The sequence below is a fragment of the Xenopus laevis genome, chromosome 9_10S (assembly GCF_017654675.1).
Source record: "Xenopus laevis strain J_2021 chromosome 9_10S, Xenopus_laevis_v10.1, whole genome shotgun sequence".
NCBI lineage: Eukaryota > Metazoa > Chordata > Amphibia > Anura > Pipidae > Xenopus > Xenopus laevis.
Window position 1 is genome coordinate 5,936,367 of NC_054388.1, and position 25,209 is coordinate 5,961,575.

General features: G+C 41.7%; 1 protein-coding gene and 1 long non-coding RNA gene across 3 annotated transcripts in view; one reads left to right on the forward strand and one right to left on the reverse strand.

The window, feature by feature from the left end:
- mrc2.S (mannose receptor C type 2 S homeolog) overlaps positions 1-10,456 on the forward strand; it is a 33,827-nt gene extending 23,371 nt beyond the window's left edge. For both annotated transcript variants that reach the window (XM_018238109.2, XM_018238108.2), the window contains 13 exons: positions 301-368; positions 461-561; positions 923-1,068; positions 2,330-2,444; positions 2,651-2,814; positions 3,296-3,404; positions 4,748-4,986; positions 5,070-5,238; positions 6,922-7,071; positions 7,320-7,439; positions 7,728-7,907; positions 9,400-9,426; positions 9,711-10,456. In XM_018238109.2, coding sequence (XP_018093598.1) covers positions 301-368; positions 461-561; positions 923-1,068; positions 2,330-2,444; positions 2,651-2,814; positions 3,296-3,404; positions 4,748-4,986; positions 5,070-5,238; positions 6,922-7,071; positions 7,320-7,439; positions 7,728-7,907; positions 9,400-9,426; positions 9,711-9,934 — 1,812 coding nt within the window. In that variant the 3' untranslated portion in view covers positions 9,935-10,456. The remainder of the gene's footprint in view (positions 1-300; positions 369-460; positions 562-922; positions 1,069-2,329; positions 2,445-2,650; positions 2,815-3,295; positions 3,405-4,747; positions 4,987-5,069; positions 5,239-6,921; positions 7,072-7,319; positions 7,440-7,727; positions 7,908-9,399; positions 9,427-9,710) is intronic.
- Positions 10,457-13,373: 2,917 nt separating this feature from the next.
- Positions 13,374-25,209, reverse strand: part of LOC121399102 — a 44,578-nt gene continuing 32,742 nt past the window's right edge. Inside the window, exons 3-5 of the long non-coding RNA XR_005964751.1 lie at positions 14,921-15,015; positions 14,052-14,098; positions 13,374-13,456 (exon numbers count right to left, since the gene is read on the reverse strand). This is a non-coding gene — a long non-coding RNA (uncharacterized LOC121399102). The remainder of the gene's footprint in view (positions 13,457-14,051; positions 14,099-14,920; positions 15,016-25,209) is intronic.

The following is a 25,209-nucleotide window of genomic DNA, read 5'->3' on the forward strand; positions in this document are numbered from 1 at the left end:
CCGGGTGCAAATGCCCAAAACCTGTCGCTTAATTTGTCAAATTCAACATGCATTAATGGTATACAGGTCACTCTTATACAGGTCACTTTTATTTAACACAAAACGCGTTAGGAAGATTGTCCAGTAAATAAAACTGTTTTACTTCACCGCTGTCTGCTGATCAATTGAGTGCATAACGCAAGGGTATTGTACCAGTTATAATACCCCTTAAACATACTCAATTTTACATTTATTTTTCACTTTCTTACAATTGACTAGTGCTAGGAAACTCAACCTGGAACATTTCTCTCCTTTCTTCAGTTCTCCCGGGGACAAGAGCAGCACTGGTGGATTGGGCTACATACCTACGAAAACGATGGGCGATTCAGGTTGGTGCTTTTGTAGCTTTGACATGTCATTGTTTGTAACTGAACAACGTCCTCGACATGGCATGGTGTGCTTTGTTCATTTCCTTCTGCAGGTGGTCTGATAGATCTGTTCTCAGTTTTGTAAACTGGGCCCCTGGCCGGCCTCGTCCCATCAGCAGGGAGAAGAAATGTGTGTACATGACAGCCAGCCGAGGTGAGTATCACTGCTGAAGATCAGAAAGACATTAATAGAGCAGGAGGGCTTTATATTTGTGTTTTATAGCTCACTAAGCTCTTCGTGCTATACTCTGTACCACTCTATCGCCAGCTGCTGTACATGTTCCAAATACAGCTTCCACGCGATGTGGACATTTCTGGTGTATGTAACAAAAATACAGAGCTCTAAGTTTAAAATGAAGTTATCACATTGCTTGCTACATAATGCCTTCTTGGCCTGTATAAAACAAACCTAAAGTAGGACTGAACTGCTTTGTGTGCATTTTAATTAACTTTTTATCTAATTATCTTAATTATCTTTCTCTATGTATTCTAAAACCATGCTTTTCCTTCCCTAGGGGATTGGGGGGACCAGAAGTGTGACACTGCCCTCCCTTATATCTGCAAAAGGATCAATAGCACTCTACCAGTCCCTACAACACCCCCTATCCCAACCAATACTGCTGGTGGCTGTCCACGAAGTTGGCTGCCCTTCCTCAACAAGGTGAGTGGGGAAAGGAAGAACACAACTTAGTTGTTCTCAGTGGGGGTTTTCCAGGAGGCCGAAAAAAAAACATTAAGGGGCAGATTTACATAGGGTTGAATATCGAGGGTTAATTAAGCCTCGATATTCAACTGCCGAATGTAAATCCTTCGACTTCGAATATCGAAGTCGAAGGATTTAGCGCAAATAGATTTTAATCCATCGATCGAACGATTTTTCTTCTAAAAAATTAGAAAGCCTATGGAGACCTTCCCCATAGGCTAACATTGCACTTCGGTAGGTTTTAGGTGGCGAAGTAGGGGGTCGAAGTTTTTTTTAAAGAGACAGTACTTCGACTATTGAATTTTTAGTTCGAATCGTTTGATTCGAAGTCGAAGTAGCCAATTCGATGGTCGAAGTAGACAAAAAAATCATTTTTTTATTTTATTCCTTCACTCGGGCCCCTAAATCTAGGAAAATGTCAAATTTAGGTTTTTCTTTAAAAATGGTGTAAACTGCAAAAAAAAGACTTAAAATGTAAGTACCATTCACATAATCCTAATTTGCATATGCAAATTAAGGGCTGGAGGGAATTGCGTGACTTTTTGTCACAAAACAAGGAAGTAATAAAATGTTTTCCCCTTCCTTCTGCCCGGCCAAAACAAATCTTAATTTGCATATGCAAATTAGGGGTGGGAGGGAAATCACGTGATTTTTTGTCAGTAATAAAGTGTCACAAGGAAGTAGGTAATAAAATGTTTTCTCCTTCCCACCCCTAATTTGCATATTTCGGTTCGGTATTCGGCCAAATCTTTCACGAAGGATTTGGGGGTTCGGCTGAATCCAAAATAGTGAATTCGGTGCATCCCAATACCATTCACAGGGAATTCACAGGGTTTTTTTTAAGAGAAATCGGCCAAATTGATGATCTAAACTACAGGATACCAACTTAAAGTCCCAGAAATTATCCCACTGAAATGCATTAGAACACAAATTAAAGGACTGCAAAAAACCAAGTAAAATCCGTGAATGAATGGTATAGATCTTGCAAACCACAGCAGACAGTCAGCAGGTAGATACATTGAAAATAAGCCAGGAATAGATATACCATTTACTTAAAAGTTAACTTTCCCTTTAGAGGAACGTGTTTTTCACATACAGGACAGAAATAACTGTTAGTTCAAATTTTGTTTGGCGTTGCTGGTCATTGAACTTTAAAATAGTAAAAAAAAACGAAGTGCACCCATAACTAATAACCTTTCTGTGTGACCTGGCTAAATAGTGCTTTGGAGTGAGAGCTGACAGTAAGGCAGAGACAAAGACTTGGCAGCAAGCAAGAGATTCCTGCAAAGTTTTAGGAGGAGAGCTTGCTACAATCAACAACTACTTGGAGCAAGGTATGTCCTGCGGGAAATGCGGAGCAAAATGGGGAATAAAGCACTTGTATTGTATTGCGTATGACTTTAATCTGGCCACTCATGTATCCATTTGTAATCCTACTAAAGGCTTACAAATGGGTTGTCTACTGTGACCGGTAGATCTGAGAAACTTATGAGATAGTCTTTCTTGCATTAGTTGGAACGGCCTCCATTTTTCTTACCAGCGTTTATCACATCAATACTCCCAAATATTACCTTCGACCTTTGGATTGGACTCCATAATGCCCGAAAACAGTTCCAGTGGGTGGAAGGTCAAGTCCTGAATTATGTCAATTGGGCACCAAGGGAACCATCTGGATATGGAACATCTGTTAGCAGCGAGAAGCCAGTGAGTGTTTGTTACTTTGTACGTAGATAAAATGAGGTCTGTGTCTAGAAATGCTTCACTGAGACTCATGTCATGTTTGGCAAAAAATGAGTATGTGAAAGCTTAAAGGATAAGTAAACCTTTAAAATACGTGAATGTAAAATTGACTATTGTGTTATTCTAAGAAATTATACAATGTTCATTCATAATTTATTTTCTTTTAATTCCAAGATATTAAGGGATACATGTACTGTTAATAGGAATGAATTTAGTAACAACAGCGCCACCTGCTGGTCAGTTTCCCACCAGTCTGACCAGCAAGTAGTCAAGGAAGTTGTCAGGAGAAATAAAGAGGCTGATGTCCTTCTGCTTAGGAAGGATATTTGAGAAAGGTTTCTAATTGTATTGCTAAACAGAAGAACATCAGACCCGCAAGGGGACAAAGGGAAGAATATTGACAACTTGCACAAGAAAAAGCCCTATTATATCAAATATTTTGCAGATAAATTGCGCCGTGATCTGGCATGGGTCCCCTCCTCCATTCACTGGACGTTGGGATGACAGGAATTGCTTGGAAGAGAAGCACGGATATATCTGTCAGATCAGTAAAGGTAAATGTTTGTTTGATTTATTTTGACCTTCAGCTCCCTGTGCTAAAATTTTAAATGGAGGCTTCCAGTGTAAGACTGGGATGCCAGGGGCCCACCAGAAAACCTTAGACCATAAGCCAACTTTCCAAATTATTATTCCCTCTCTCCTCTCTCAACATCTTTATTCTCATAGTTTTTATACTGTTTTATTATTACACAGAAAAAGGAAATCATTCTTAATAATTAGTTATTTGGATAAAAATGGAGTCTATGGGAGAGGGCCATCTTGTTATTCAGAACCAGGATCATTTACTGTTCCCTGGGGTGTAAGTTCTAGAGCACTGAGGGGCAGACACATCTAGCACTGTTTACCAATGAGCCCTTTATTGTTTCCCTTTAAAGGACCAGTAACACCAAAAAGTAAAAATGTTTTAAAATAATAAAAATATCATATCCTGTTGAGCCGCACTGGTGAAACTGGTGTGTTGCTTGAGTAGCTCTGCAATATTCGATATACAAAAGCTGCTGTGTAGCCACAAGGGCAGCCATTCAAAGCTGAAAAAGGAGAAAAGGCACAGGATACACAGCAGATAACAGATAAGCTCTGCAGTATACAATGGGATACTTCAGAACTTATCTGTTATCTTCTCTGTATCCTATGCTTGAATGGCTGCCCCCATGGCTACACAGCAGCTTGTTTATATAAACTATAGTAGTACTTATCTGTTATCTACTGTGCATCCTGTGCTTGAATGGCTGCCCCCATGGCTACACAGCAGCTTGTTTATATAAACTATAGTAGTACTTATCTGTTATCTACTGTGTATCCTGTGCTTGAATGGCTGCCCCCATGGCTACACAGCAGCATGTTTATATAAACTATAGTAGTACTTATCTGTTATCTACTGTGTATCCTGTGCTTGAATGGCTGCCACCATGGCTACACAGCAGCTTCTTTATATAAACTATAATAGTACTTATCTGTTATCTACTGTGTATCCTGTGCTTGAATGGCTGCCCCCATGGCTACACAGCAGCTTGTTTATATAAACTATAGTAGTACTTATCTGTTATCTACTGTGTATCCTGTGCTTGAATGGCTGCCCCCATGGCTACACAGCAGCTTCTTTATATAAACTATAGTTGAGTTTCTGAAGCAAACACACCAGTTTTACCACAAGTACAGTATATTGCCATTCCATTAAAATACTTACATTTTTTGGCGTTACCTTTAAGTTTCTGCCTTTCAATGCACGCACCACCTTAATGAATTAAGGTCATGTTTCCCACCCTGCATCTTCAACTACCAATAGGTTCACTTGTTTCTCTTCATTATCTGATCTTTGTTTATTCTTTCACGGCAGTGGCCTCCCTCAATCCTCCCGCTGAGCCGTTTCCCCCAGCTCCAGGTTCCATCCTCCGATACAGGAACAACTCCTACCTGATCCTGCAAAAGCCAATGACCTGGTCAGATGCTCATCTGCTGTGTGAGACCCGTAATGCTACTCTGAGCAGCATCCCCGACCCTTACCAACAAGCATATCTGACCCTGTCAGTAACAGGGATGAAGACTCCTGTCTGGATTGGCCTGTCAAACGAGGAGGTATTGTTGCATGATGTAATAAAGCAATTAGTTCAATCATATGTCCACAGGGGCTTACCCCAAGTTTATCTTTGTTATTGCAGGGGGGTCGATCCTACTCTTGGCTCACCAATGATTCTGTCTCTTACACCAACTGGAGAGACGGGGAACCCCTGCACTTGAGTGGCTGTGTATACATGGATTCCCAGGGAACTTGGAGCACTGCTAGCTGTGAGAGCAAATTGCAGGGGGCTGTCTGCAAATTCAATACAGGTCGGTTTCACGTTTTTACATGCATTGTGCCAGCAATCATGAACGATTTTAATCCGTAATAAGGTTAAGTGTCAGTGTTAGATGTAGTATTATTGCAAGCCTAACGAACAGGAGCTGCTTCTGAGTACAACTTGAGAATGTAATATTCAATTAAAGGATAAACAAGGGACTGTGCAACATTCCTCGTAGGTCTTAGTTCCCGATATATTACCAATAAAAAGACACCTATGTGAGATGGATATTTCTCGGGGAAGAGTCCCTTTCCATCTGTGATACTTACACTTATGTGGGTGTTGCCTGGGGAGCACCCACTACTCCTTGGGGAGCAAATACTGCTTTTTCTAAGCTGGTCAGTTTTCTTACAGTTTCCTAGGTGTGTGCTATGGCTGAACTGACTACCACTACCTTTATCACTTCTGTGGCACAACTCCACTGAGGTTGTTTCCATGTTAGGGATAAAAGTTTGATATTGGGGGTTTATACTAAATTATACTAGGTGGAGAAGAGGGTGAGCCATATGCTGCCTGCCCTTCTACAAACTAGATACAGCAATTAGTCCCTTAAAGAATAAGTAAACCTTTAAAATAAGTGAATGCAAAATTGATGAGGGTTCTATTCTAAGCACTTTTGTATACATTCATTATTTATTTTCTTTTAATTCCAAGATATTAAGGGATACATGTACTGTTAATATGAATGAATTTTGTTACAACAGCGCCACCTGCTGGTCAGTTTCCCACCAGTCTGACCACCAAGTAGTCAAGGAAGTTGTCAGGAGAAAAAAAGAGACTACTTTGATGTCAGTTTCCCACCAGTCTGACCACTAAGTAGTCAAGGAAGTTGTCAGGGGAAAGAAAGAGGCTGCTCTGATGTTCTTCTACTTAGGAAAGATTTAATAAAGGTTTCTAATCTTATTCCTAAACAGAAGAACATCAAAGCAGCCTCTTTCTTTCTCCTGACAACTTCCTTGACTACTTGGTGGTCAGACTGATCAGAAAATGACCAGCAGGTGGCGCTGTTGTAACAAAATTCATTCATATTAACAGCACATGTATCCCTTAATATCTTGGAATTTAAAGAAAATAAATTATGAATGTACCTTGCAAAATTTCTTAGAATAACACATTGGTCGATTTTACAGTCACTTATTTTAAAGGATTACTTATCCTTTAAAGGATTACATATCCTTTAAACTCTGGGCTACGTGGGAATACCTCCCTTTAGCAACAGGCTAAATTAACCATTTCCTTTATTTATAAAGTCATCAAGTTGCATGGCTGATTAATAGTGAGGTCTAATATATGCAACAGACTGTATTCACATATATATATATATAAATATCTCCATGCAGTATACCATTACTAGTCAGCATTGCACCATGTTAAGTTTTTTTTTTTTTTAGGTGTTTGGTCTTAAAAAATTAATTTTACATGCTGCAGAACATCTGAGTATTAAATAATTCAGATTACTGCATGGGTTCAGCTGAGGGTGAATAGAAGACCATGCCTACAGTAATGCTGAACAGATAGCAATCCAGTATATAGAATCTGTATATGTTTTGCACAGCACATTGCATTTATAGTAAGACTACATCAGGTCACAGGTGCATTTTAATGTGTAGCTGGACCTAGGCAAAAGCCCACATAACTCTCCTAATTTATTCTTTTTCTTGTATCTGAACAGAGTCACGAAAGATGCACAAGTGGAGCGAGGCCGGAAGCTGCCCAAGATCTCTAAGTGACTCCTCTTGGATTCCATTCCGTGATCATTGCTACTCATTTCACATGGAGATTCGAGTCGGTCAAAGGGAAGCAGCCAAGAAGTGCCAAAAAGGTAATAAACAGACTTTGACATTCTTTCATAAAGCTTAGACTGATTTGCCCTCATTAAAGTCATGCTTGCAGAGCCTGTGTTTTGAATGTGATTTGTTTAGTAGCAAACTAGACCAGTAAACACCAGGGTCTTCAATATGAATCAAAACTCATTCTCCCAAAGTCACTCCAGCGTGTCCTTGGCAGTCAAGGTCCTTCCTTATCTTGGACAAGGCTCAATTCATTCATACTGTGAATGTTCTTTTACAGCTGGCGGAGAGGTCCTGTCTATTCTGGATGAGACAGAGAATGTTTTTGTTTGGGAACACCTGCAGACGTATGAAAGCCAATCCAGAGGAGCCTGGCTGGGCATGTCCTTTAATGCTAAAGGTTAGCAATGCCAATATAAATATCCATCACAAGAGGTGTGAGAATGGGTTTAGGATAGAATAAGAAAGCAAATAGACATCCAGTGTTACACTCTGCTGATGGGTTCCTCCTTTGTTTTTCTGTCAGAAACTATAAATGTCATTGTACATGGAACAACCCATATCTAGTAAAAGGTTTATATTCTAATGTTTCAACCAGGATATAGACTCTTGTAATTAGCATTAAATATATATGTATGGAGAATGTCAGTGGCACCATATATCTCATGCCATGTCTGCTTCCATTCAGGTGGTGGTCTAGTGTGGAGTGATAATTCTCCAGTCAATTACTCCAACTGGGGGCAACAAGATGCAGGTCCCAGTCTGCTGAGTCCTAACTCCTGCTATTGGGTGCAGGGCAGCAACGGTGTCTGGAACTTGGGATCCTGCACTAACAACACAATGGGTGTTATTTGCAAACTCTCCAGAGGTGAGCAGTACCTAGGAAATCAAGGGTGGTCAGAAATACAACATTTTATTTCAATTTGTCCTACAATGACACCAGATAAATTAGGTTCTGCTTCATTACTGTGCAGTAAAACATGTTTCTTAAGTCACACATGCATTACAATATGGATTTGTCTCTGGGAAGGGAGTGTGACTGTGGGATAACAGGTATAGTAGGGAGAGATGGTGTCTATAGTAACAGTGGGATAATAGTCTCTGGGAAGGGAGTGTGACTGTGGGATAGCAGGTATAGTAGGGAGAGATGGTGTCTATAGTAACAGTGGGATAATAGTCTCTGGGAAGGGAGTGTGACTGTGGGATAGCAGGTATAGTAGGGAGAGATGGTGCCTATAGTAACAGTGGGATAATAGTCTCTGGGAAGGGAGTGTGACTGTGGGATAGCAGGTATAGTAGGGAGAGATGGTGTGTCTATAGTAACAGTGGGATAATAGTCTCTGGGAAGGGAGTGTGACTGTGGGATAGCAGGTATAGTAGGGAGAGATGGTGTCTATAGTAACAGTGGGATAATAGTCTCTGGGAAGGGAGTGTGACTGTGGGATAGCAGGTATAGTAGGGAGAGATGGTGTCTATAGTAACAGTGGATAATAGTCTCTGGGAAGGGAGTGTGACTGTGGGATAGCAGGTATAGTAGGGAGAGATGGTGCCTATGGTAACAGTGGATAATAGTCTCTGGGAAGGGAGTGTGACTGTGGGATAGCAGGTATAGTAGGGAGAGATGGTGCCTATAGTAACAGTGGATAATAGTCTCTGGGAAGGAAGTGTGGCTGTGGGATAGCAGGTATAGTAGGGAGAGATGGCGCCTATAGTAACAGTGGATAATAGTCTCTGGGAAGGGAGTGTGACTGTGGGATAGCAGGTATAGTAGGGAGAGATGGTGCCTATAGTAACAGTGGATAATAGTCTCTGGGAAGGGAGTGTGACTGTGGGATAGCAGGTATAGTAGGGAGAGATGGTGCCTATAGTAACAGTGGATAATAGTCTCTGGGAAGGGAGTGTGACTGTGGGATAGCAGGTATAGTAGGGAGAGATGGTGTCTATAATAACAGTGGTATAATAGTCTCTGGGAAAGGAGTGTGACTGTGGGATAGCAGGTATAGTAGGGAGAGATGGTGCCTATAGTAACAGTGGATAATAGTCTCTGGGAAGGGAGTGTGACTGTGGGATAGCAGGTATAGTAGGGAGAGATGGTGCCTATAGTAACAGTGGATAATAGTCTCTGGGAAGGGAGTGTGACTGTGGGATAGCAGGTATAGTAGGGAGAGATAGTGGGATAATGGCCTCTGCAAAGCAGGTGTAGAAGAAGAGATACTGCTATGGGGTGGGGATCTAAGTTTTAGTATGACAATAGTGTGCAATCTGTAGGTTGGTGTTAGTTGCTAGAAACGCACAACTAAGTGACATAATTATTTTCTCTCCTCTTTCCCTCCTTCTCCTTCTGTTTCCTTTTCCTCTAGCTGAAGAGACAGCGTATTCTAAATCTGGTAAGTGCACCGGAGCAATTTTGCTTGGCGCTGTGTCCTTTTTAATCCTCATCCAGTGACCATGTAATTGTGTTTGTTGTTATTGGCCTGTCAGTTCTGCTCTTTATTATTGGTTCCCTTATTAGACATTGTATTATGTCCCTGAATGCCAACACTTCTTTGGCTTGTTGAGCACTGACACTCGAGGGCTAGGAGGGGTATTACATTTATTAGGAACCAGAACCTCTTGGCATTTTGAGATGCCCACAAGCCCACTCATTGCATGTCCTGTTCTGTTCCCACAGCATTCCCTGAGCACACCACTGCCGTGGCAGTAGTGATTCTATCCACAACAGCCCTTTGTGTCCTGTTAGTAGTCGTCATATATCTGTACCGGCGTAGGAAACTTGCCACTGAGCGGGGGGCTTTTGAGAGCGCCAGATACAGCCGCACCAACACCGGCCCAGGGGGCTCAGCGGAGAAGAACATTCTGGTGTCGGACATGGAGATGAATGAACAGCAGGACTAGGAGGGAGTGGTACAGGCCATGGAGAAAAGAAAAGGGAAGCAGAGGGGGGAACAGGGACCCAACATTGACTTTTATTGCTTCCAGCACAAACGACCCAAGTGGTCAACATTCTCAGAGGGTGCAGGGTGCCCCCTTCTTGAATATGAATATGTCCCTATTCAGTGTTAGAAGGGAGCTGCCAAGCAATGCTGTGCAATGCCTTGCCAGCTTCTCAATTTTTTTTTTTTTTTTCTAAACAAAAGCTGCATCTCTGGACTGCCCACTATTTCCCCATACTTTGCCTTTCCCCCCATATCCGGGGTCAGATGGTATGAACCTGGGCTTGCTGGATCAGACTAGGGGAGAATGGTGATTGGCGAGTTCATAAAAGTGCCAGGAAAGTCCAAGGGTTGGTAACCCGGAACAATTGAATTCCTTTCACTTCTCTGTGCGCAAGAGACTGGAAGACGGGAAAGCAGGATGAGTACGAGGCCTGTCTAACAAAATAATGTTGTGATTGGATAAAACGAGGCACTTTCAGGTGTTATTTCTTCAGTCTCTCCTGTTTCTCTTTCCTCTGCTTCCTCCTGTGCTAGATCTGTAAGGCGCGCACCTAAATGATTCTCCCCTAACTTCCTGTCCCCTCTTACTATAACATTCCTGGCAGATTGCCCCTGCATGTTTCAGAGCCCCCCTTCCCTTTACAACCCCTTGACCAAAACCCCTTGACCTTTGAACAATGGACCAAAATCCAGTGGTTTTCCATTGATGGTTATTTTGGAGACCTCAGTATCTGCACTTTAGCTGCCACTAAATATATGTTCGCCATTTAGAAACACATGCAACTTTGAGAGGACCAAGAGAAAAAGCTTTGGGCTGGATTTACTAAACCCCGCTAACACTGTTCCATGGTAATGACATGTTCTGTGGCATGTTGCTTACACTTCTTTAGAGAATAAGCTTGGAATAAAAAAGGGGATTATAAACATGAAGGGAGAGAAAGGAAGATACAAGAGAGAATGGATGGAAAGGGAGGTTAATGCGTAGAGGAAAAGTTTTGGAGGTGAGCAGGAAGGTTCGATTAGTGGATGATACAGTTACACCAGACAGTAGAGACGGAAGAGTAAAAAGGGGGGAAAGAGACTGAATTGGGGAGACAAACTGAGAAGGTGAATGAAGAGCAAAAGAGAAGCTAAGTGCTCCACTCCACCTTGGCTTCACAATTGAAGTAGCTTACCTTAAAGCAGGGATCCCCAACCTTTTGAACACGTGAGCAACATTCAGAAGTAAAAGGAGTTGGAGATCAACACAAGCATGAAAAATGTTCTTGGGGTGCCAAATAAGTGCTGTGATTGGCCATTTGGTAGTCCCTATGAGGATTGGCAACCTACACTGAGGCTTTGTTTGGCAGTACACCTGGTTTTTATACAACCAAAACTTGTCTCCAAGCCTGGAATTCGATAATAAGCATCTGTTTTGAGGCCACTGGGAGCAACATCCAAGAGGTCGGAGAGCAACATGTTACTCACGAGCTACTGGTTGGGGATCACTGCCTTAAAGGATAAGTAAACCTTTAAAAAAAGTGAATGTAAAATTGATGAGAGTGCAATTCTAAGTACTTTTGTTATTTACATTTGAGAAAGGTTTCTAATTGTTTTTCTAAGCAGGAGAACATCAGAGCAGTCTCTTTCTTCTGACAACTTCCTCAACGACTTGGTGGTCAGACTGGTCTTCAAACAATGAATGTAAATGACAAAGGTGCTTAGAATACCCCCCTCATCAATTTTAATATTTTAAAGGTTTACTTATTCTTTGAAAAGTGTTCTCACATTTCCCAAAATTCAGTATGTAGGAGGTATGAAGAGGGCAGCTAAGGACTGGGTCAGTTTGTGTTGCTTCACTATTGCATGCGAGTGAGACCCATCTACGTAACAAGGCCCTGCTTGGAGTTTATTATGGACCATGTCAAGGACTAAAGTTCATGCCCTTCATCTGTTAATAAAAAATAAGAGTTCAGATGGGTCTCGCCAGTCCCAGAGGTGATGCAAAATAGAGAAAGGGGAGACAATTGGGGAGACAAACTGAGAAGGTGAATGAAGAGCAAAAGAAAGACTAAGTGCCACCTTGGCTTTACAATTGAAGTGCCTTCCATCTGTTACACTACTAGTAATAAAAAGAGTTCTGATGAATCTCACCAGTCCCAAAGGGGGTTCATTAGATGCAAAATTGAGAAAGATGTAGGGATTGAGAATGAATGTGGAATGTGCTCACTTCCCAAAATGCAAGATGGCCACCCATCCAATATTTCAGGAGGGAATGAAACGAGTGCATGGTGCAATTAATATAAGTATCGATAACTGGCTGTGAGTGTGAGGTTCATCCACAGTCCCTGCAGAAGAACGCAGAACTACTAACAGATGCAGCACTAGAGATTGGCTCTCCTTGATTTTCTAATGGGGACCCTTTACTTCTTGCTGCTCACACCCCCCGGCAGTGTTGGAGGTCTTTACTAAATCCAGCCTTATGTCAGTCAGCACATTACAATCGGGAATCAGCAGCACCATGATTGGCTTGAATGTCACATGTATTTCCCATAATTCATCTCTCAGCCATGTCACCCGTCTCAGACTTAACTTCTTGGCCCGCTAGAGTCTCCTGCACTAAAAACCGCCATCAAAACCATGTTCCGGACCAACTGCATCAGACGCTGCACCCCAACTATAGAAGGAGTCGGGTATAAAAGCACTATCTGTATATTTATACCCGTTTGACGTATAGGTATGTTTCAATTGCAATAAACGTGAAAGCAATCACCCATGTAATGCCTGTGTTTCATACGTGTATTTAAGGGTCATCAGATTCTCTATAGAAATTATTTATTTCTAATTGGGAATCGGCCCTATAATTTATGGTGGCCATACACGGGCTGATAAAAGCTGCAGACAGAGCGAGTCGGCGGCTTATTGGCCCATGTATGCGGCCCTCCGACGGGCTTCCCCGATCAATATCTGGCCAGATACCGATCAGATGGGACTAAAAATACCGGGACTAAAAATACCAGGACTAAAAATACCGTCACATCGCGGACCACATATATTAGTTGATGCTGTCCCAAGATCCACCGCCCTCTTACCCTTCATTATGATCCAATCGCAGGCCGATTTTGGCCACCTCAATACCCACAAGATGGCGTTAGTGTTCCAAGTCATTCCAATGTTACCCACAAGATGGCGTTAGTGTTCCAAGTCATTCCAATGTTACCCACAAGATGGCGCTAGTGTTCCAGACAGATCTTGTTGCTAAAATGAAACTTCTCTGAATTTTTTCATCTTTAAATTGAATGTACTTTAATATCAGAAATGTCAGCCTCCTGGGACCCAGATGTGAGAGCTTTATATAGAGTATTGGTGTACTCTAAGCTCACCCACTGTCTTATACAACCTTAGAAACACTTCCATAAATTTAAAGTGGATCCTCAGCGTCACGGACGTCCGAAAGCGGAAAATTGTTGCTAGGGTAAATTGGGCCCTAGCAACCTGAGAGCTGCTAAAAAAAAAAAAAGTTAATGTAAAGTTCAACTACCCCTTTAAAACATCCCTGGTCGCTTTATATCAAACAGCCCTAAACACTGCGGAGAATCACTGCTGGAGATGAATAGCAATTGAATAGTATTACAGTTCCCATAGATATGCCATGTAAAGCTAATTATTACACAATAGACTCGTTAAAGACTGGCAGAAATGGGCCATCTTGGTAGACAAGAGCGTGAGGAGCCATTTGATGAGGCCAAGCGACCTTAGGGGAGAAGCAGTGGCTCCAGAGCTTATTCTCTCTGATTGGGACGTGAAATTAAGAATTCTGAATTCACTCGAGTCTGAAAAGAAAGAAAGAAATCAGGCAGGGGCGTAACTACAGAGGAAGCAGACCCTGCGGCTGCAGGAGGGCCCAGGAGGTATAGGGGCCCCATGAGGCTCTAATGAGCAATTTCAATGTATATTGATGAAACAGGACAACCTTTGGATATATTGGGGGTCCTACAATTATTCTGCTGTGGGGCCCAGTAACATCTAGTTACTCCACTGAGATATAGAAAATGGAGTGATAAGAAAGTAGTGATAAGAAATGCCAAACCAGCAACCTGACGTCCGATCTTTCCGTCCTGGGGTGGGACAGACGTCTTGAGATCTGAGAAATAGAAACACAGGATTTGTTAAAGGACAAGGAAAATAAAACTAAAGAAGTAGTTAGAAATGATGTGTTGTGCTTCTGTACCAGCCCAAGGCAACCACGGCCCTTTAGCAGTAAAGATCTGTGTCTCCAAAGATGCCCCAGTAGCTCCCCATCTTCTTTTCTGCTGATTCACTGCACATGCTCTGTGCTGCTGTCACTTACTGAGCTTAGGGAGCCACTCACAATATACAGTACACACAGAATAGAAATGTCACAATATAAGGCTGATTAGTAATTAATACACATAATTACTACATGGCAGCACAGAAACCAGTGCAATTAGCATCAGAATTGAATAATCAGCAAACCTGTAGCATCAGCTTATATTACAGCCAGGGAAGCTCATTTTCTGCTGGATAATTAGTGACGAGCCCTAAGCTTAGCTTCTCAACAGCCAATCAGAGCCCACTGAGCATGTGAGTGTCACAGACACTTTCCAAGATGGTGACCCCCTGTGACAAGTTTGAAGTCCTGGATCATTGCTGCTATTGACAAGCTCAAACTTTAGCCTCGTGCAATAAGTTCACTATATAAAATAGGACATTTTTAGCCATATTAATTTTTAGGGTTTAGTTCTCCTTAAAGTCTACAGCCAAGAGGCAAATGTGCAACCCATCCCAGGCTGCTTAGAGTCCAACAAGAAGATGACTACTTAATTCTGCTGGGGGGCTACAGAGCTATGTGCTATATACAGGAGGCTATCTCTGCAGATATATATATATAGTATATATTACATAGGGAAGAGAGTGCTCAATACTGAGAGATGTTTTCACCCACCTCTAACACCTGGTTCCGCGTGTGAGTCAGTTGAGGCAGTTCCTCGTACCTCAGCTCATAGAGAAGGATTAGGAGCACCAGGTAACAGACAAGATCTAGACTCAAACAATTCCAGAGTCACTACAGAAATGAATCATTTGGATATTCTGACTCAACTGTCATTCCTTAACCATGAATAAACCCAACATCTGTCTTGTTAAAGGACAAAATCAACTCATCTAAGGGGGTTATTTATTAATCTCTGAATGGCAAAAACAAGAAAAAATTGTGTTTTTTTTTTAGGGATGCACCAAATCCACTATTTTGATTCGGTCGAACCAGAGAATCTTTTGCGAAAGATTCAGCCGAATACCGAATCGAATCCTAATTTGGATATGCAAATTAGGGGTGGGAAGGGGAAAAAAAATGTACTCCTGGTTTTGTGACAAAAGTCATGCAATTTTCTTCCCTGTCCTCTAATTTGCATATGCAAATTAGGATTCGGATTTGGTTCGGTCGGGCAGAAGGATTCAGCCGAATCAGAATCCTGCTAAAAAAAGGCCTAATCCCGAACCGAATCCTGGGTTCGGTGCATTCCTAGTTTTTTTACTATAAAATCCGAAAACCCCAAAAAAAGTCAGAATCAAAAAATCCAGCATCTCAGAACTGCCGTGGTTGCATATAAGTCAATGGAAGAAGTCCCGAAGATATCTTGATCTGCGTTGGGTTTCGTGCAATAATCCGAAGATTTTGTGGTTTTCCGGAGTTTTCAGGTGGAAAATCAGAACAATTTGCACAATTCGTTTTTTCACAATTTTTCGGGGGTTTTCTCTGCACGTACATTTTTTGGGAAAGTGTATTGATAAATAAGGGGAAAAACGATGCGGATTTAGTCAAAGTAGTTTTCAGAAAATATTGAGATCAATGTGGACTTTGAAATATGGGCCTCCCCGTGTATAAATAATTTTTTAGACATTTTGTAGATTTTTTTTTTTAGATATTTGAGATCAGGAGCAGCAGGAATCTATGGGGCAAATTCACTAAGATTCATAGTTGCGCCAGGCGCAACTTCGCCGCACTTCGCCACACTTCGCCAGGCGTAGTTTCACCAGCGCTCCGCAAAGTCACTAAAATCCGAAGTTGCGCACAGGAGTAGCGTAAGGTTGCGAAGTTGCACTAGCGTTGAATCGCTAAGCAAAGCGAAGTTACGCTAGCGATGGTTAATTTGCATACGGCGCAAAATTCAAATTTCAATGGAGGAATACGTAGAATCACTACAAATGCCTGGGAAACCTTCAAAACATCAAATAAAATGTTTATTTTGCCCTACACATGTGCCCACTGTATAGTTAAGTTGCCATGAGTTAGGAAATGTAGGTGGGAAGGAGGGGAGCCCCAAAAAAATTTACGATCTTTTTCAGCCTATCACCCATGATATAGAAAAAACGCCAGCGTTTTTTGGGACTTAGAAAAAATTTGAACTTTTTTTGAAGCAATCCCTATCTACTCTATTGCGCTTCGCCAGGTCTGAGGTGGCGAAGGAAGTCTAGCGCAAAAGGTAGCGTTCAGTACACTGCGCGCGTTAGTGAATTTGCGTAGTTACATCCGTACGAAAATTCGCCTGGCGTAAGGGTGCGAAGTTACACTAGCGAAACTACGCCAGCGATCGTTAGTGAATTTGCGAAGTAACGAAAATGCCAACGCTAGCGAATTGAAGCTAGTGTTCGGCGCTAAGTGAATTTGCCCCTATGTGTCAGCAGGTAAATATTACAAGTAAAACTCTGCGTCGTGGTATTTGGTTGTTTCTTCTTGAAGATGGAGAGATAAAACAGCTTTGATCTGTCTCCTGTTATCAGTGATTCTACATTAATCTGATAGTCTCAGTCACACCAGATGCAAAGCTTTCTGCTAACTGAGTTACCCCAGGACTATAAATGTACTAGATTGGTTTATGTGCCCTTTAAAGCACCCCATCTAAAAACAAATGCTCTGTAAGGCTACAAATATATTGTTATTGCTACTTTTTATTACTCATCCTTCTATCCAGGCCTCTCCTATTCATATTCCAGTCTGTTATTTAAATCAATGCATGGTTGCTAAGTTAATTTGAACCCTAGCAACCAAATTGCTAATATTGCAAACTGGAGAGCTGCTGAATAAAAAGCTAAATAACTCAAAAACCACAAAAAATAAAAAATGAAAACCAATTGCAAATTTTCTCAGAATATCCCTCTCTACATCCTACTAACAGTTAACTTGAAGGTGAACAATCTTAATTAGATGAAATAATTAAGCTGGCAATAGTTATATTTTGGTATATCTATTACGCCTTTTGGTCACTAGGGGGATTTAAGCACACTTGCTACTTAAAGGATAAGTAAACCTTTAAAATAGGACCATGTAAAACTGACTATTGTGTTATTCTAAGAAATGCTGCAATGTACATTCATTTTTTTTAATTTTGTTTTAATTCCAAGATATTAAGGGATACATGAATGAATTTTGTTACAACAGCTCCACCTGCTGGTCAGTTTCCCACCAGTCTGACCAGCAAGTAGTCAAGGAAGTTGTCAGGAGAAAGAAAGAGGCTGCTCTGATGTTCTTCTGCTTAGGAAAGATGTGAGAAAGGTTTCTAATTGTTTCCCTAAGCAGAAGAACATCAGAGCAGCCTCTTTCTTTCTCCTGACAACTTCCTTGACTACTTGCTGGTCAGACTGGTGGGAAACTGACCAGCAGGTGGCGCTGTTGTAACAAAATTCATTCATATTAACAGTACATGTATCCCTTAATATCTTGGAATTAAAAGAAAATAAATAATGAATGCAAATGACAAAAGTGCTTAGAATAGCCCCCCTCATCAATTTTCCATTCACTTATTTTAAAGGTTTACTTATCCTTTAATATTTAAATTGTGGGACTCTCTGCAGTCGTGATGTGAATGATATTTTCCCTATGAATGTGCCCTAATGTGGGCAAGACTCCAATATCTAAAGCAGGGGTTTCGCTTTTAGGATATTCTAACCACTGTTTCCCTATCATATTAATCTTGTGGAGCAAGAAGTCTTTCATATACTGGAGGAAGCCAAAATATTCAGGTAGTTATTGGTGGGCACATGCTCACCTGATTGGATCTTGAAGACCAGCCATATTTTTAGATATTCCTGGTGTATAGTGATGGGCGAATAAATTCGCCAGACACAAATTTGCGATAAATTTCCATGTTTCGCCGCAATTGAATAAATTCGCTGCTGAAAAATCCAGTAGGGCTGAAAAAAAAAAATGATCTTGTGTCCAAATTATTTGGACACCCATTGACTTTAATGCATAGGCCGAACCCCCGAATCCTTTGTGAAAGATTCAGCCGAATACCGAACCGAAGCCGAATCCTAATTTGGATGTGCAAATAAGGGGTGGAAGGGGAAAACATTTTTTATGTCCTTGTTTTGTGACAAAAAGTCCGGCAATTTTCCTCCCCGTCCCCTAATTTGCATGTGCAAATTAGGATTCGGATTCGGTTCGGCCGGGCAGAAGGATTCGGCCGAATCCGAATCCTGCTGAAAAAGGCTGAATCCCGAACCGAATCCTGAATTCGGTGCATCCCTAATAAAAATTGTTACGCGTGCCAAAATTATTTTTCCAATTTTGCTGTAAATTTGTGAATTTTCCTGATAAACGGCACAGATTCAGCCATCACTACTGGTGCAGATATTAGATGAGTGCTGAAACAGTAATAACTAAATGAAAAGCATAATCACATTTTTGCTGGTGTTTAAATTCAACGTATACAAAGGTCGTCGATTGACTTTATTATTCAAATAACAAAGCAGCGCCTCTTGCACCTTCTGTATTATTAATGCCATTGCTGTGTTATATGAATAATATTGTGGCTATTACTTACTACCCGTAGATCCGTGCCAAAGCTGCAATGCTGGGCCCTGCTGCAGTTTCTCATGCGTTCTCTTTATTACAATTAAAAGTGCATTAAATACGCCGAGCATTATTGCAATGCCAAGGAATGCCTCCCCGTGGGACAATAAAACATTCTGCAAGAGGAATCTGTCATTGGGAGAGCTGGGCATGAAAGTCTAGAGGCTGAGAGATTTCATCAGAAGGATCTGCTGCCATATGGACTGTATTCCCCCCCTGTTTGACTAACAGAATGTTGGAGATACAATGTGCCTTTATTAACATCTCATCTAACAGCTCACTTCCTTCTCTGGTAGACCCTCAAAATCTTAATTAAAGGGACAGTAGCATCAAAATAAAGTCTTTGTTTTTGTCTTAAAGGGATACTGTCATGGGGAAAAAAAAAATCAAAAATGAACCAGTTAATAGTGCTGCTCCAGCAGAATTCTGCACTGAAATTCATTTCTCAAAAGAGCAAACAGATTTTTTTATATTCAATTTTGAAATCTGACATGGGGCTAGACATTTTGTCAATTTCCCAGCTGCCCCTGGTCATGTGACTTGTGTCTGCACTTTAGGGGAGAAATGCTTTCTGGCAGGCTGCTGTTTTTCCTTCTCAATGTAACTGAATGTGTCTCAGTGGGACCTGGATTTTACTATTGAGTGCTGTTCTTAGATCTACCAGGCAGCTGTTATCTTGTGTTAGGGAGTTGTTATCTGGTTACCTTCCCATTGTTCTTTTGTTTGGCTGCTGGGGGGAAAAGGGAGGGGGGTGATATCAGTCCAACTTGCAGTACAGCAGTAAAGAGTGACTGAAGTTTATCAGAGCACAAGTCACATGACTTGGGGCAGCTGGGAAATTGAAAAAATGTCTAGCCCCATGTCAGATTTCAAAATTGAATATAAAAAAATCTGTTTGCTCTTTTGAGAAATGGATTTCAGTGCAGAATTCTGCTGGAGCAGCACTATTAACTGATTCATTTTGGAAAAAAAATGTTTTTCCAGTGACAGTATCCCTTTAAAAACACATTGCATTCTTGCATGCAAGCAAAGGATAAAAATGGCTGGTAGGATCACCTACTTGATCCCAACTAAGATATAATTAATCCTTATTGGAAGCAAAACCAGCCTATTGGGTTTATTCAATGTCTGAATTTTTTTTAAGAAGATTAAAGTATGGAGATCCAAATTACAGAAAGATCCCTTATCCATCCGGAAACCCCAGGTCCTAAGCATTCTGGATAACAGGTCCCACACCCGTACCTATAAAAGAAACTTTGGCTATGCTTTCTCAGGTTGAAAGACTGTCAGCGGATAAACCTTTATTTGCTGACTAGGGATGTAGCGAACTGTTCGCCGGCGAACACTTCGACCGTTCGCGCGACGTTCGCATTTTGCGTTCGCGTTCGATTCGAATACAAATCGTTCGACCATTCGACCATTCGAATTCCTTCGACCGCTAAAAATCGAACGATTTCCATTCGTTCGAACGATTGTAAGCATTCGATCTAATGAAAAGCATTTGATCGAATGCTTCGATCGTTCGATTCGAATGAAAATCGTTCGATCGAACGATTAAAATCCTTCGATCGTTCGAATCGAACGATTTTAGCGGGTGTTCGAAGTTCGCGAACTGTTCGCGAACGTTCGCATTTTTTGCCAGTGTTCGCGAACGGCGTTCGCGAACACCAAATCGGCAGTTCGCTACATCCCTATTGCTGACCTAGATTTGCAAGAAGAGAAACTTGAAGGGCAGTTAGGGTAAATATGGGGTAACCTAGATATAGTAAAAGCATGGTTGACCTAAAAAGTATGAATAACACTGCTAGAGACTATTACTGTGTGATACGACCAATCACATCTGAATTGATTTGTACTGACCAGGGCCGGAACTAGGGGTAGGCGGAAGAGGCAGCTGCCTAGGGTGCAATGATAGGGGGGCGCTGGTCAGCTATCTCTAAAATTGTCTTCTTCCTACCCCTAGTCTGTGTTCTCACACCTCAGTCTTACTCCCCTTCCTTCTCTGTCACCCTCCCCTCCGTCGCTCTCCCCTCCCTCCCCTCTGTCCCTCTCCCCTCCTTACCTCTCCTCTCCCTCCTCTTCCCTCTGTAGCTCCCCGCTCTCCCCTCCTTCCTCTCCCCTCCGTTGCTCACCCCTCCCCTCCTTCGCTCACCCCTCCCTCCCCTCCATCGCTTTCCCCTCCCTCTCTCCTCTCCCCTCCGTTGCTCTTCCCTCCGACAAGCTTTCCCCTCCGACACACTCTCCTCCCTCCCCTTAATCGCGGTCAGCACTCATGCACACTTGGGGGTCTTTGCAGTTTCACCTTTTGCATTACAGTCTTTGGCTGCATATCGAACCATGTGAATACAGGCATTTAGTATCTTAGGAAACAAGGGAAAGTAGTGCTCACCACGGGGCAGTGAGGCTGTGACCACAAAATTCATACAGACAAATAGAAGAGGTCCTCTGCACTCAACCCATTATCAATATATTAAGGACATTGAGTCCCTGTATTACATGTAAAGTGAAGCAATTAAATTCTTAAAGAATCAGATAAAAGTTGAGTGTGGGACTGGATGACTTTGACGTAGTTGGCCAGCTTAAATATATTGCAATATATGGACAAACAATCCCTGTTTTGTTTAAAGAGTAAGACATTATTTAATAGCTTAGGGCAGGGGTCCCCAACCTTTTTCATCCATGAGCAACATTCAGATTTAAAAAGGGTTGGGGAGCAACACAAGCAGGGGAAATGTTCCTGGGTGGTGCCAAATAAGGGCTGTGATTGGCTATTGGTAGCCCCTATGTGGACTGTTCACCTACAGGAGGCTCTGTTTGGCAGTGCACCTGGTTTTTATACAACCAAAACTTGCCTCCAAGTCTGGAATTAAAAAATAAGCACCTGCTTTGAGGCCACTGAGAGCAACATCCAAGGGGTTGGAGAGCAACATGTTGCTCATGAGCTACTGGTTGGGGATCACTGGCTTAGGGACATCCTCTGTTATCTATTTCATCTATATATGGTGACATTAAATTAGAGCTTGCTTCCTATTCTCCTACATTGAGCCTTCAGCTGTACTTGGTTGCTGGGAGAAAAAACAACAATAGAAGGGGTGCAGTTTGGACAACACTGATATAAGGAGTAACTGTCATCATCTTGCCCTACTGTTGCCATTGTGTCCTGTGATACTTGATATCTCCTTGCTCCTCATACCTGCAACTTATTCCTAAAAACTGAGATTAGACGAAGGCCTCTAAATTTCCATCCATAGCCTCAAACTCCTCCATCCATCAGACATGCATGGAATTAGGAATGAGCCAATTAGCAATGAGCCTGCCCAATGAACATGTAGAACACCAGGCAGAGGACAGACCAATGAGATGATATGAAGGTGCAGGAGACAACGTCAAAGGCATGGGTCATTGTCATTGGGTTTCTCAGTTGGCCCATAAATCCCTAAACACCTGGAACAGTACATATTTTCTAATCTAATCCATTGCCAGGCTAAATTTGGCCTTTAAGATTCTGCCAATGTTAAATATCCATTGAACACTAATTATACTGTACATTAGGCAGGATCTCATAATTAAACTACCAACTGTAAACTCCTTGAGGCAAAGACAGCAGTATGCTTGACAGATCATACACATCTAAGGGCAAGGACTGCTATTATATCACTGGCCTGTAGGCTTCTTATAAGGATAATGCCATTAATCTGCCGCCACCTTTAGGCAAGATCATATTTCTAGAAAGGAAGCCTTGGGGCTCAGTTCTCATTATGTTAAAAATGATACTTTAGGCTCCGATTATATCAATCAAGCAGCAAACGCCAACTCTCAAGGGGAACTATAAGCTTCACAAGAAGGGTTCATCTTTTATTGATGATCCCTTAACAACTTGCAGGATGACAATCCATGGAATGACTCCATTTATGCCCATATTTGTATTTCTACCTGTTTTTCAATTATATAGATTGTTTATGTGTTGGGGAATATTTTGCCTACCAAGAGATATGCTGTTTTCCATGGAGAAGGCCTCAACAGAGGCTTTCAAAGATTCTCTATATTTTCTTTTTGTATATTTATAATGAAAATATTGAAAGCTAATTATATGATTAGGCTAAAAATGCCCTTGCGTTGCTTTCCCCTCGATTCTTCTAGCAGTTTGTGCTGCTGTCTGACAACAACCTTCCTTAACCTTCCTATTGTTTTATTATCTTCTTGTAGGGCTATGACCTAGTGGCCCATGAAGTATCAGGCCTAAGGTCAAGGGCACCCATAACTATAGAGGAAGCCCACCCCCAGCTCTGATGTCACAAAGGTGGCAATATAGAGGCTACCAGAAGCACAAACCGGGCATAGTAAGGTTGCAGACAGGGAGAGTGGAAGGATCTTGTGTGGATATCGCCCTAAACCCACCCAAACCCCGTCTTTCTGGCTGACCTGCACTTTACTATTTTTTACGTCTTCAAATTTGTGACTGTCTTGCCTAAGGGCCTGGTAAGTGTTGTCTCCACCCTTAATCTTCTCCAGCACAGACGACAAACATATGAAATTACTTTTTACCGGCATTAAAGGAGAGCTAAACCCTAAAAATAAATAAAGCCATATTTTATATAGTGAACTAATTGCACGAGGCTAAAGTTTGAGCTTGTCAATAGCAGCAATGATCCAGGACTTCAAACTTGTCACAGGGGGTCACCATCTTGGAAAGTGTCTGTGACACTCACATGCTCAGTGGGCTCTGATTGGCTGTTGAGAAGCTAAGCTTAGGGCTCGTCACTAATTATCCAGCAGAAAATGAGCTTCCCTGGCTGTAATATAAGCTGATGCTACAGGTTTGCTGATTATTCAATTCTGATGCTTATTGCACTGGTTTCTGTGCTGCCATGTAGTAATTATGTGTATTAATTACTAATCAGCCTTATATTGTGACATTTCTATTCTATGTGTACTGTATATTGTGAGTGGCTCCCTAAGCTCAGTAAGTGACAGCAGCACAGAGCATGTGCAGTGAATCAGCAGAAAAGAAGATGGGGAGCTACTGGGGCATCTTTGGAGAGACAGATCTTTACTGCTAAAGGGCTGTGGTTGCCTTGGGCTGGTACAGAATTTAGGCTTTAGCTCTCCTTTAATGTAAATTGCTGGTGGCAACTTGGATCTATTACAACATATATATGTTTGTTTTTCCCAACATTAATCCCGGTGTTAATGTAACTTTACACTGCAGGAGATTAAGTGCGGGTGTGAAAATGTTCTGTTACCCTTAAAATGGACAAGTGAGAGCTATGCAGGCTCTGACCAAAAGGTATAAATTAGGTGTAATGTAGAGGCGCTTGGTTAACAAACAATATATTAGAATGGAAACCAATGAAAGAACAACAGAACAGAGTAAAGAGTAAAGAGAAGGCCCTGCTGGGAGCCATGGCCCAAAGGCTACAGAGATCTTTGTAATTACCTTTAGGTCCTTCTCAACTGCTATGGTTTCTTATAGCTGAAGTGGAGTATATGGAGGCGACGGCTTGGTGAGTGCAAGCACACATGGTTTGCTTCAGCCTTGTTTGCTCAGCTTGCTCTCCCTGCCTTAGATCAGCCTGGGAGACAAGTAGAAACCCCCGAGGTGGGAGATTATACACCAGGTGTAGATACAGTGAAGGCAAACTTAGCCATCCCAACCTGCAGCTCATATTTTTATCAACTTCACTGCTGATCCCTGGGATAGGCTCAATTCCCAGTTGCGGAACTTTTCTTTTAGTTCTCTAAATAGAGATGGTAGGTTGGGTTCATATGCAGTTCTGCATCATAATTAATAGATGTCAGTATAGTTATAATTATGCTTTATTTGTAGCATTAAGAGGGCATCTTATAATTGGTCATTTTGAATTTCATCAGGGGTCAAAAACAACCTGCCTGTATGAAGGGAGAAAACCAGAATACTTGGGGGAAACCAAGAACATTAGAACTTCTAGCACCCAGGTAAGAATCACCCTCGGAACCCCAGCATAGATAGCCCACCCTTCAGCTGCATGCGACTATTGTGTAATGCAAAGTAGGGATACACTGAATAAACTATTTGGGATTCGCCGAAATCGCTGAATCCTCTGTGAAAGATTTGTCCGAATATCAAACTGAATCCGAATCCTAATTTGCACATGCAAATTATAGACAGGAAGGGACAAAGGAGAAAAAACATTTTTTCCTTCTTTGTTTTGTGAAATTTTTTTTACTTAATTTCCCTTCCCATCCCTAATTTGCATATGCAAATTAGGACTGGAATTCGATTCGGCCAGGTACAAGGATTCGGCCAAATCCTGCTGAAAAAGGCTGGATTCAGTGCATCCCTATTGCAAAGGGACCCTTGGGCAATGACTAATAGAAAGTACAGGATTCCATGTTGTCCCTGT